This window comes from Jaculus jaculus, chromosome 5 (genome assembly GCF_020740685.1).
Source record: "Jaculus jaculus isolate mJacJac1 chromosome 5, mJacJac1.mat.Y.cur, whole genome shotgun sequence".
In the NCBI taxonomy this organism is placed as follows: domain Eukaryota; kingdom Metazoa; phylum Chordata; class Mammalia; order Rodentia; family Dipodidae; genus Jaculus; species Jaculus jaculus.
Window position 1 is genome coordinate 91,805,624 of NC_059106.1, and position 12,659 is coordinate 91,818,282.

Sequence of the window (12,659 nt, forward strand, 5' to 3'; positions counted from 1 at the left end):
GGGAGCATTGTGAATAGCCCCCAATGGACTAAATGGTGAGAGCTCAGCCATTTCTAAAATTCTTATTCAACATGCAAAAGTCACTAATAATAGTTTATTGGCAGCAGGAATATCTGTTATCAACTCTGAATTCCCCTGTCTCTGATCAGCCAGTGTAGGGCCAAACGATCATGTCTGTAATACTTTGAAATCTCTACAATTGTGCTTAAGACTGTTCATCTAGTAAATGACTGAAGATTTTATGTATTTCCATGGATTATTGTGCAGTTAGGAAATAAAAATGTATTCCTTTAGTTCACTATTGTCTTCTTTCTTGTGTTTCTGTAATACAATTCTGAGGCAGGATGCGGACAGAAAGAAAGCATTGAAGCTTGCTGACTTCTGTGAGCATCTCATCAGTCATCCTCTCCTTCCTGTACTGTGAACTTTGCAAGTTTAGGCGGCCTTTAAGGTTAGAGACAGTATTTTGTTTTGCTTGCATTTTCGAGAAAATGACCTCAGGAAAGGTCTGTGTTTTGGCCACATTGCTGCCAGCATGGTGTTGGTGTTTTCCTCTCACAAAACCCAGCCAGATGCTCCTACTGCCTTGAGTGAAAATGGACCTTTCCAGACATGCTTCTGGGGCAGTATTCCCTAATTAGGACAGCTAAGTGACACTTATGAGAATTGGATGAGCACTTGTATTTCTGAACATAAACTGATGGCAAATCTAGGTATAAGAAGTGCACAGTGATTGTCTTAAGAGGAAAAATGCAATAATTAAAAAAGACTATGAGAACTCTGGCAAGAAACATTATTTACTATTTAGTGGTATAAACTTAGCAGTGGGAAAGAGGCATAATAAACATTCTATCAAACCTTTCTTAGGTTTCCCTATAATTTTGTCTGAACTGTGCTGTCACACCATAAAAGGTGTGCAAGATCCAGTCCATGAAATTGGTGTAATTACTTCATAGAGAGATAAATGGCCGCAGAATTCGACATCTCTGGGTGTATAAAACCCAATTATGTTTTCAATACAGTATTCTTACTGACTCAGAATAAACACAGACTTGCAAAATAATTAGAGAAGAGCAAGGAGATCATGGCAGACAATACAGTCTGTTCTGTTAACACTTTGAAAGGAAACCCCTGTGCCCAGCCATTCACAATGCGGGGAGGTTTGGGAAAGTTCTGATCTTGTGAGTTGGCCTTTTTGTGATTGAAGAGTCAGATTAAATGAGTATGAAAATTCTCTGGGCTTCTCCAGACTCATCTAGGACCCAGCCAGCAGACTAGAAGAGATGTCCAGTCTAGGTTCTCCATACTACTTCAGAAAGGGAGAAAGAGGGGACCGAAACAAGAATTCCAGCCTCTTCCAACATGGGAATAGCCTTACATTATGAGATTCTGCAACTGATTGTGTTTGGGGAAGAGGGGATCAATTGCTAATATTCATTTTGAGACCATCTACCCTACGCCATAGTTATGCTCAGTCCTTGAAAAAGGGAGGATGACTGAAAACATAAGAACAGAGCATCCTGGGAATATGCCAAGAAAGCAAAACAGCAACCTACACTAGCTGAGAGCCGCATCTTGAAACTCATGCACTTTCTTGTGCTTTCCATGTTATTTCTTACTCTAGTTAGAAAAATTCTATTCTAAACAAAGATAAAGTACACACACACGCACACACACACACACACATCTGCTCCAGGAAAACAGCCCCACTCTATTTTACATACACTTCCCTTAATTTTACACACAGATACACACACACATCTTTAGCTAGACATGGTGGTGCACGCCTTTCATCCCAGCACTCAGGCAGAGGTAAGAGGATTGCCATGAGTTCGAGGCCACCCGAGACTACATAATGAATTCCATGTCAGCCTGGATGGATTGAGACACTACCTCAAAATAAATAAGTAAAACAACAAAATAAAATAAAAATGCCTTAAACAGCTGGGCATGGTGGCATATGCCTTTAATCCCAGCACGAAGGAGGCAGAGGTAGGAGGAGTGTTGGTCAGCCTGAATTAGAGTGAGACTCTACCTCAAAAAACCAAAAAAAAAAAAAAAAAAAAAAAAGCCTTAAACAAAACTCAAGTTAGGGCTGGGGAGCTGGCTATCGATTAAAAGGCACTTGCTTGCAAAGCCTGTAGCCTAGGTTCAATTCTTCAACACTCATGTAAAGCAACACAGTGGTGTAATAGGGCTGTAGAGACGGCTCAGGAGTTAAAGGCAGTTGCTTGTAAATCCTGATGGCTCTGGTTTGATTCCCCAGTATCCACATAAAGCCAGATGGACAAAGTGGGGCATGGTCTGGAGCAGGTATGCAGTGGCAGGAGGCCCTGACATGCCCATTTTCTTTCTCAAAATGGTGCAAGCATCTGGTGTTCTTTTGCAGCTGCAAGAGACACTAGCATGTCCCTATATCCACTCACACACAAATGTACATATGCAAATAAAGAAATCTGGGGGGGGGGTCACAGGGGAGATGGCTTAGCAGTTAGGGCACTTGCCTGTGAAGCCTAAGGACCCAGGTTCGATTCCTCAGTGCCCATGTAATTCAGATGTACATGGTGGCCCATACATCTGGTGTTTGCAGTGGCTAGAGGCCCTGGCATGCCCATCCTCTCTCTCTCAAATAAGTAAATAAATAAATAACTTTAAAAATAAGCTAGGCCGGGTGTGGTGGCACATGCCTTTAATCCCAGCACTCAGAAGGCAGAGGTAGGAAGATTGCCGTGAGTTCGAGGCCACCCTGAGAATACAGACTAAATTCCAGGTCAGCCTGGACTAGAGTGAGACCCTACCTTGAAAAACCACCCCCCCCCCAAAAAAGCCAGGCATAGTGGTGCATGCCTTTAATCCCAGCACTTGGCAGAGGTAGGAAGATCGTTGTGAGTCTGAGGCCAGGCCAGCCTGAGAGTACATAGTGAATTCTGGCTTGGGCTAGAGCAAGACCTTGCCTTAGAAAAACAAAACATAAAAAGGGGGAGGGTGGGCTAGAGAGATGGCTTAGGGGTTCAGGTGTTTTCCTTCAAAGCCTAAGAACCCAGGTTCTATTCCCCACTACCCATGTAAGCTATATACATAAGGTGGCAAATACATCTGGAGTTCATATGCAGTGGCTGGAGGCCCTGATGTGCCCATTCTCTCTCTGTGTCCCTATCTGCCTCTCTCTCTCTCTCTCAAATAAATAAAATTAGCTGGGCATGGTGGTGCATGCCTTTAATCCCAGCACTCAGGAGGCAGAGGTAGGAGTATCACCATGTGTTTGAGGCTACCCTGAGACTACATAGTTAATTCCAGGTCAGCCTGGGCTAGAGTGAGACCCTACCTTGAACCCCCCCCCCAACAAATAAATAAAGTTTATATATATGTGTGTGTGTGTGTGTGTGTGTGTGTGTATGATTTTTTAAGATAAGACTTGAGCCTACAAACTGCAAGGACACATATAAGCAGGAAAGATTAAGTCCCCTTTCACCCAAATTCCTTTGGCTCCAAAACTGAAGAATTATTAACCATGATACGTGACTGTGACTGAGTGCATGAAAGGTATGCAACCATTAGTCAAGAAGGTATAGATAGGATCTCATGTTCTTAGAATGCGGAACCAAAGCTAATTCAAGCTGAACAAAGAAACTGGAGAGATTCAGGGAGTGACCTGCCCCAGAAAAAGCAGGAAAATTGTACCTTGTCCAGTACTCAGACAATGTTGTGAGGAGACGCAGAATGAGCGCGTGGTGCCCTCCCAGCCACAGCGGGAAGGTGTTCTCAAAGACAGGCCGCCCGCAGGTGTTTGCAGACCATAGAGCGCTGTGTCTTTAAACTAGACAAAAGCTTTTAGATGTTTGATAATTTTACAATTATGGTGACATGCACTATGGAAATGTACCTGATATGACCAAATGTCTTCATTGGATTGGTAAATAAGAATCTTGGTCTTATTATTTCTGTCTCAAATACTATCTGCCGCTTTCCCTCATTAGCCCTTTGGAGAATAAAGCAAATATATATGATTATTTATTTATTGAAAAATGTTTTATTTAGTTATTTGAGAGACACAGATAGAGAGAGGTGGAGAGAGAGAGAGACAGACAGAGAGAGAGAGAGAGGGAGAAAGTGAGAGAGTGAGTCTGGGTGTTACAGGGCCTCCTGACACTGAAAATGAACTCCATATGCAAGTGCCACTTTGTGTGTCTGGCTTTACATGGGTACTTGGGAATCAAACCCTGGTCAGCAGGCTTTGCAAACTAGTGCCTTTGAACAACTGAGCCACCTCTTCAGCTCATATGTGGCAATTTATAAGTCAGGGTATTTGACATTAATATTTATATTAATATAATAACAATTATATTAATAATTAATATTTCATTAGTGATAAAAAAATATACTCCTTTAGAATATGTAAAATAAGATAGATATATTTATTTTAGGATAGATAATAGAATTTCCAGCAGGGAATAACTTTTTACATTGTGACTAGGAATGGTCTATTTTGGGGAAGAATGGCTTCAGAGAAAGATTAAAAAGTAAAATGTGATAGATCTGCAGGGGACATGGATGGGGAGCAAGTCGGTGTGGCTTGTGTTTTACTCCAGGTTTGCAAATGGATTTGTCTTAATGGTTTTCAGACATACACAGTACACAGCCTCAGACAAAAGCGAATCCCATGCCGGCTGCTCTTGCCCCTGCTACCTCTCAGGTATTCCGCTTCACAGTGAATAACACACCAGCTGTGTCCTGGGAGCACCCTGCGCACTACGCTTGGCTTGAGTGCAGAAAGGAAACTCGTAGGTTCCAAACAGTGTTGCTTTATAAATCTTTTAATCCAAGACACAATAATGGAAGATTTTATCTCTAACACCTGAGTAGAAAATATAATAAGCAAAGACTCTACTAGCTGCTAGCCTCTGGGTCTGTCTTTTACTATTTTTTTTTGTTTGTTTGTTTGGGATTATATTTTTATTGACTCAAGAGAATTTTAAGTAGTAAAAACTTCCTTCTACTTTTGCAAACAAATATTGTTTTGACTTTCACAAAACTGTTTTCAACATTTATCTCACCACTATATATTTTGCATTATTTCTCCTTTACATAAACAGAGGTGTTTACTCTCTTTCTCTCTGTGGCTTTTGTGTACATATGGTATTTGCAAGAGTGTTGCAGTTATCTTCTCATTGCTGGCACAAAGCACCTGACCAAAAGCAGCTGATGGGAGAAAAGTTTTTATTTTGGCTTACAGTCTCAAGGGGAGGCTTCTTGGTGGCCGGGAATAGCATCTCTGTGACAGCAGTGGAAAACAGCAGCAGGAGAGTGAGCTGAACCTGGCAAGGGGTAGCTGTCTATGACACCCCTAAGCTTGCTCCCCACAATATACCACCACCAGAAATGTTCCACCTCCAAAATTACCACCAGTGGGGGACCAAGCATTCAGATCACATGAATTTATGGACATCTGAATCCAGCCACCAGAACGTGTATGCACAAGGGTGTGCAAATGTGTAGGTCCATGCACACATGTGTTATGTGTGGAGGCGTGTAAGGAGGAGGTTTCCTCCTCTATTACTCCTTTGTCTTGTTTCCTTGGAATAGGCTCTGTTCTTGAGCTTGGAGCTCAACATTTTTTCAGCTACACTGGCTAATCAGTGAGCCCCAGTGATCTTCCTGTCTCTACCTCCACTCAGTGCTGGAGTTTCAGGCATGAACATATGGCATTTTACATAGAGGATCCAAACTTAGATCCTCATGTTCGTATAATGTTCCTACCTACTGAACATCTGCCCAGCCCCTGTTCTGTACTGTTTAAAGAAGGAAAATATGGAAATATAGGTTGATGTTTAAAATCCCACACTAGGCTGCTCATGGTGGCACATGCTTCCAATCCGAGCACTTGGGAGGTGGATACAGGAGGATCAGAACTTCAAGGACATACTCAGCTGCACAGTGAGTTGGAGGCCAGCCTAGCTACATGAGACCCTGTCTCCAAACAAAACAAGTAAGCAAACATGCAAACAAAAAGCCTCACTGCTGTCCAGTAATGCTGCTTTCCCTGTACAGGTGAGGCATATGTCTCCCATGGAACGGGAGGTGTAATTCCACTTCTCTTGGGGGGGAGATCCAATGTCAACAGAAAGGTACCTTCTCCTGTTGATTCTGACCATGTAATTCTCCTTTTCCAAGGGTGAAATCCTACTGAAGTGGCCTTACACCACATTTTGTGGAATATAGGAATTAATAGATGGCAATGCCTCGTTTGCCATTGCCAAACAGGAGACAAATTCATCAGGCAGCAAGGTTTGTTCTGGAATATTTTCACAGGGTAATTCGTTTTCCAAAAACATGGTGCTTTCCTCTTCCACTGAGTTTCGTCTGTTAGGAGGACTACATTCACCTTGATTTAAGATGAGGCTTAATTCTTCAAGAATTAGTGTGCTGCTTAATGAATTCACACTTGAGAAAGAAAATGCAAAATCAGGATATTTTTTTGACCTGGTGTTCTTTCCCAGGTCAAAAGAGGGACTGGGTAGCTTGGGGCCTGAGGAATCTATGTCATCACTGTTGCTGAGATAGTTTCCCCCAGTGGGAAAGTGCGAAACCTGGGGTTTGTATCCTGTGTGGAGATCAGGAATGTACGCAACCGAAGTGCTGGACAGTGACCTCTGCAGGCAGGCCCTTGTTGCCAGGGGGCCTGTGTGCAGTCCCTCTTGATAGACTGTGGGCTTGTGTTCTGGCAGAAAGACTTCTTTGATCTCTGTAATAACAGGATCCATGTAAAGGATCTGTTCACTGGCATTATTAATATTCACAAATTCACTTTTTTCCTAAAAAAAAATAGAGAGAGCTGGTTTCATCTTACAAAAGCCATTTAAAGGAGCCAACTGGATAGTTGAACCAGGACTGAACATTTCTTTCTCTTAACATTATTTTTCCTGCCCTTTTTTCCATACTGCTTATCTTCCTGCATGATTTACTCCTTTTTTCTTTTGATATGCCTTAACTGCTAAGCCATCACTCCAGCCTGTCTTTTGTTATCTTTTAAAGAAATATTTTATTTATTTATTTGAGAGAGAGAAAGAAGGAGGGAGGGGGAGAGAAGAATAGAGGGGAAGGGAGGGAGAGAATGGGTCACCAGGGCCTCTAGACACTATAAGCAAACTCCAGATGCATGTGCTACCTTGTGCATCTGGATTTATGTGGGTACTGGGGAATCCAATCTGGGTCCTTTGGCTTTGCTGGCAAGAGCCTTAACAGCTAAACCATCTCTCCAGCCCTGATTTTGTTATCTTACTTCCAAATCTTTATTAAATTCTCCCAAGAGGAGGCTGGTGTATAAGAATAATAGGAATAGTCCATGTGTTAGGTACATTTCTTAGTTTAAAAATTTTAAAGAGAGGCCGGGCGTGGTGGCGCACACCTTTAATCCCAGCACTCAGGAGGCAGAGGTAGGAGGATTGCCGTGGCTTCGAAGCCACCCTGAGACTCCATAGTGAATTCCAGGTCAGCCTGAGCCAGAGTGAGACCCTACCTAGAAAAACAAAAACAAAAACAACAACAACAAAAAAATTAAAGAGTTAAAGAGAGGGCTGGAGAGATGGCTTAGCAGTTAAGGCATTCGCCTGCAAAGCCAAAGGACCTCAGTTCAATTCTCCAGAACCCACATAAGCCAGATGCTCAAGGGGGCGCACACATCTGGAGTTTGTTTGCAGTGTCTGAAGGCCCTGGCATGCCCATTCTCTCTCTCTCTCTCAAATAAATAAATAAAAATTTAAAAAAATTTAAAGAGAGACAAGAGTGTTGTTTGTTAACTTGCAAATTATTTTAGGGTCTTTTAGAAGTTGGGCTTTGGAATGTGTTGCAATACTTCTCACTATGATGGAGTATTACTATAAGACAAAACTTTGTTGCTTTGTTCAAAGGCAAGGAAGAGGCTTCTGCTGTGCTTATACAGGAGAGAAGCCATAACAAGGACTTGGGATGAGGGCCTGAAGGTCTTGAATTGCTCACAGTTCAGACATGCTCAGACCAGGAACGTGGGAGGAGGTTTTAACTGCTTTCCTTTTTCTGACTAGAAGTTGACTCGAGGCCTTACAGCTTCTCAGGTCAATAACTCCAACCCTACATTATCTGTTGTAGATTGAATATTTGTCACCCCTGTTCTGCCACTGATTCAAATCTTGAAACCAACTGTGATGTCATTTGAAGGGGAGGGCCTTTGGGAAGTAATTAGGTCTGAGGAGAGAATCCTCATAAATGGGGTAGACATGAGAGAGATGTGAGCTGGTAGCTGACCACCAACAAGAGAGCCTTCTTCAAGAACTACAATTGGGGCTGGAGAGGTTGCTCAGTGGTTAAAGGCACTTGCTTATAAAACCTGATATTCTAGATTTATTTCCCTAGTATCCACATAAAACCAGATGTACAAAGTGGCACATACATCTGGAGTTCATTTGTAGTGGCCAGAGGTTCTGGCACTCCCATACTCTGTCTCTGTTTCAAATAAATAAATAAATACAAACATTTTTAAAGGTGGATGTGGTAGAACATTCCTTTAATCCCAGCATTCATGAGGCAGAAATAGGCGGATCACTGTGAGTTTGAAGTTAGCCTGGAACTACAGAGTGAGCTTCAGGTAAGCCTGGGCTAGAGTGAGACTCTGCTCCCAAAATTATATATATATTTTAAAAAAAGACACAGGTACATTGACTGGCACCTTGGTCTTAGACGCTCTAGATTCTAGAATGTGAGAAGTAAAGTGGTGTTTGAGCTGCCCAGGCTATTGCATTCTGTCATAACAGCTGTGTAGCTAGGCAATACATGAGCAGAAAACCAGACTTCATCTAACAGAAACCCCAAGGTTCACCTCTAGTTCTAGGAGCCCAGGGAAGGGAGTTTGACAAAGGGGAGGGGGCATAAGACCATGTGAAGAGCCATCCATGTTTTCCCCAGGTCAAGCCTCCACAGGAAACTTGCCAGGATGGTGTGTGAGATGTTGCTTTATCTAATGGCATCATGTGAGGTGAAGTTGGGATAAGGCTGGAGTGATGTGTGGGATCTGATCACAGGAGGGTTTGTGTCATGGAAGTCAGACTTTATTCTGTGTCCCAATGGTCTTAAAACCTTTCTCATTTTAAATACAATATAGACGATAAGACCCCATTGCTGAAGATACTACTTGCTATGGTTATAGGACACTGAGAAATCAAACTCTAATTCATGTTTTGTTTAATGCTATTTGATTACCTGTAACAGTTTTGCAACATTACTGTTTTCCATATTAGGAATATCTTCATGAAGCCAGTTTGGTATCAGCAATAATATTTTTCTTTTAATTCTAAAAACCAAAAATGACACATTAGAAGAAAGATATTATGCTAGAGTTGATACAATCATGAGAGATAAAAAAGTGAGCTAGGATGGAACGTATAAGGAAAATCAGGGGCAGAGAGCTGGCTCAGCTGTTCTAAGTGCTTTGGATGGTAACACAAATATTAAAATTTTATGGGCACTAGTTTGAAATTTGGAGATTTTAAAGAGCATTACACATTACATTTTAGAAGATCCTAAAATAAAATTCTGCATTACTTTGCCAACCTTGCAAAGGTATTAGTGATGTGTTTATTAACATGTGATTTGAATTTTGAACGATTAAGTTCCGATGACTCGGCTTATGCAGATAATTAGTTAGCATGATTTATCTGGGTCAGCTTCCTTAAAATCTTCTGCATTTTGATTATACTTGAAATAAAAGTCTATCTCATGAAGCAAAGAATGTTCACATGTGTCAAAACCTGTGTGTGATTCGATACGCTTGAGCACGTGCTCCGTTAGCCAGTGCTGGGTTGTGACTATGTGAGGAAATCCAGGTGCATCGGTAAAGGGCGGACGTGGAAGGCCCTGCTGTCCTCACGCTCTCATGTTCAGTCAGTAGGTGTAGATCTTTACTGAAACCATGTTGGGGGAAACTGATTAAAAAGACTAAGAAGAGAAAAAAGACTAAGAAGAAAGAGCCTTGGGGCTGGGTTCTGATATGCCAACACAACTGGCGGTGAAGCTCCTTCTGACAATGCCCAGCACTTTGCCAGGAAGAAGTCAGGTGGCCGTGATGGCTGCAAGGAAGGCGGGCGTGGAGAACTGAGGGCCCTGAAACGCCGCGGCGGGAGGACAGCGCTGACGCGGTCAACAGCGCGTCTGCATCCTGGCAGAATATTTGGTGGCCTGAGGGGAGGCTCAGTATCTCTAAGCTAGGTCATCTGTACAATGAGCCACTGAGCTTTTCTGACAGAGTCACTGGGAGGATGGACTGAATGACATTTGTGCAGGGGCTGGCATGGGCAGGTACTCATTAGACATTGGTCCTTTAACTTTCCTTTTTCAGAATAAAAATGTGAATTTTTTTTTTCAGGAAATAATTGAATTGACTACATTGAGTTGTGTACTACATAGCACACATAGATGATCTAAACCAGGAACCAGAAACTACAAAGACCTACCCAGTTCGAAGAGATCTCTTAAATATCCCAACCAGAGAAAAAACTGACAATGCAACAGCCAAGAAGACCATTCCTGACAGAAGTCTGATGTCTGGCCTGTTATCTAAAGGAAGGAAAGAAAAACAATTTCACTTAAGTGTTAGTGCTCACATAATGGCAGGGCTCTGTTCTCTGCTTAAAGGAGGGTCACTGATCTTAAAGGGAGGGAGAATACTCACCCCTTACCTAGGACTTTAGAGTGACTTCTCTTCTAAACTGCTTGACTATACACCCCAGGAAACCACCTTCTGTCTGAGAAACTTGGATTGCATGTATCTGAACCCAGTGGGTTTCTAAAACTGCACCTCCAGCAAATGTGGTCAAATTGTGCATGCACATTTGATATGAATACGTTCAGTGATTAACCTCATTTGGTTTGTCTAACACAGGTGAGAATTCCCAATTGTTGTGACAAAGTCTAATGCTGACCACAATCACAACTGAGGTTTTTTGTTTTGAACCTTTTGTGTGAGACAAAATTTATGTGTCCTTTCTCATCCGTCCTCAGAAATTATTGCTCATGAAACTTTCCAGTGAGAAAGGCCATTCACTCTACTTGGAACAATATATGCCCTAAGATAGAAATCACAATTGCTAAACCAGGTGTGGTGGCACACACCTTTAATCCCAGCACTCAGGAGGCAAAGGTAGGAGGATCATCATGAGTTTGAGGCCAGCCTGAGACTCCGTAGTGAATTCCAGGTCAGTCTGGGTTAGAGTGAGACCCTACTTCAACCCCCCCACCCCAAAAGAAATTACACCTGCCATGTGTTGTGTCTACTTTAAGAGCAATCCTTCCTACATTTTAAAGATGAATTGATCTCTTATAGCCCTTTACTAATTAATATACTTTATTCAACATGTATTACCCACCAAGCCCATCATATTTTCTTCCTAGTACATGAAAACACAAACATGATTTTCTTTCTTTCTTTCTTTCTTTTTTTTTTACAAACATGATTTTCAAAGATAGAAGACAGGCCAGGTATGATATATCAAGTTGGAATCTGTTCTCGAGTGGAGCTGAGTATTAAGTTTCCCTTCTACCCTTCCTTCTTCCTTGACTCCTGTTCCTCTTTGGATTTTAGCATGAGGCACTGTATGGGCCCACTCTAGTTACTTCCTTGCTGAGTCTGCCACACCCTTGTGGGTCTCTGGGCTGTCAACCCTGTCCTGAAACCACATGGCAGTCAGGGCCCTGTGCTGCCTTAGCTCATTCCAAATTCTGATAGAATAGGGAACTAGTATTTCTCTAGGGCTAAAGAGTTATCATTGAATACTGCAGACAACTAATGGTGTTATACACTGCCACATAGCCTTGGGCATGAGAGCTTGGGATTGTAAATATTGACATGGTGTTAGGGAGTAGAGTGGAGGGACCATGTGCCTAACGAAACTCTGCCACATAGCTTTATGACCTTGGGGCATAACTATAAGCTTGTTGAGGTTCACATTTCCTTTTCCACAAAACATAGATATTGTTCACTTAATAGAGCAAACAATTATTCCTGGCCACCAAATTCTCACAGAAATATCAAGATACATGTCTGTAAAGGCATATGTAATCATGAATCTACTGTGCTTCCATTTGTGAACTAATTTTCCTGGAAAGAAGCCACATCTCCTAGGCATATCCTCTGAGACTATTCTACCGATTAGACTTACAATGCAGAGAGGTTAGAACATTGCAGGTACACAGCCAAATTATCTTGGGCCCCTTTAGCTCCTTTGTTGGACAATTCTCATCTACTTCTGGGTCTGATCTAACATCTTGTGACCTAAATAAATCCTTTTAAAAATGCAGAGCAGCCCTCCTGGCTTCCACCAACCCGAAAGACAAGCCTGTCGTCAGGCATCATCTGAGGCCAGTAGCAGAGATCCCCCTGCCTTGCTGTAGCCTGCCTACTTGATGTTTCCACAATCTATTTGAGAAGTACCTTGGTTTATGACTTTCATTTGTTCTTCCATATAAGAACTACATGAAATTATTAGCATGTTGGAAAATGGAACTTGGGATGAACTAAATTTGTAATCCCAATCCATGGTCAATCATATTTGGCTCCTGAATGAGCCATCTCTTATTTCCTTTGAGGAGAGGGTTGTGTGTCAGCCAGTCCCTGGCCCATGATTGAAACACAC

General features: G+C 42.2%; 1 protein-coding gene across 1 annotated transcript in view; it reads right to left on the bottom strand.

The window, feature by feature from the left end:
* Window positions 1–6,194: 6,194 nt before the first annotated feature.
* Il23r (interleukin 23 receptor) overlaps window positions 6,195–12,659 on the bottom strand; it is a 61,272-nt gene continuing 54,807 nt past the window's right edge. Inside the window, exons 8-10 of the mRNA XM_045148628.1 lie at window positions 10,482–10,584; window positions 9,232–9,322; window positions 6,195–6,812 (exon numbers count right to left, since the gene is read on the bottom strand). Of these exons, the coding sequence (XP_045004563.1) occupies window positions 6,195–6,812; window positions 9,232–9,322; window positions 10,482–10,584 (812 nt within the window). The remainder of the gene's footprint in view (window positions 6,813–9,231; window positions 9,323–10,481; window positions 10,585–12,659) is intronic.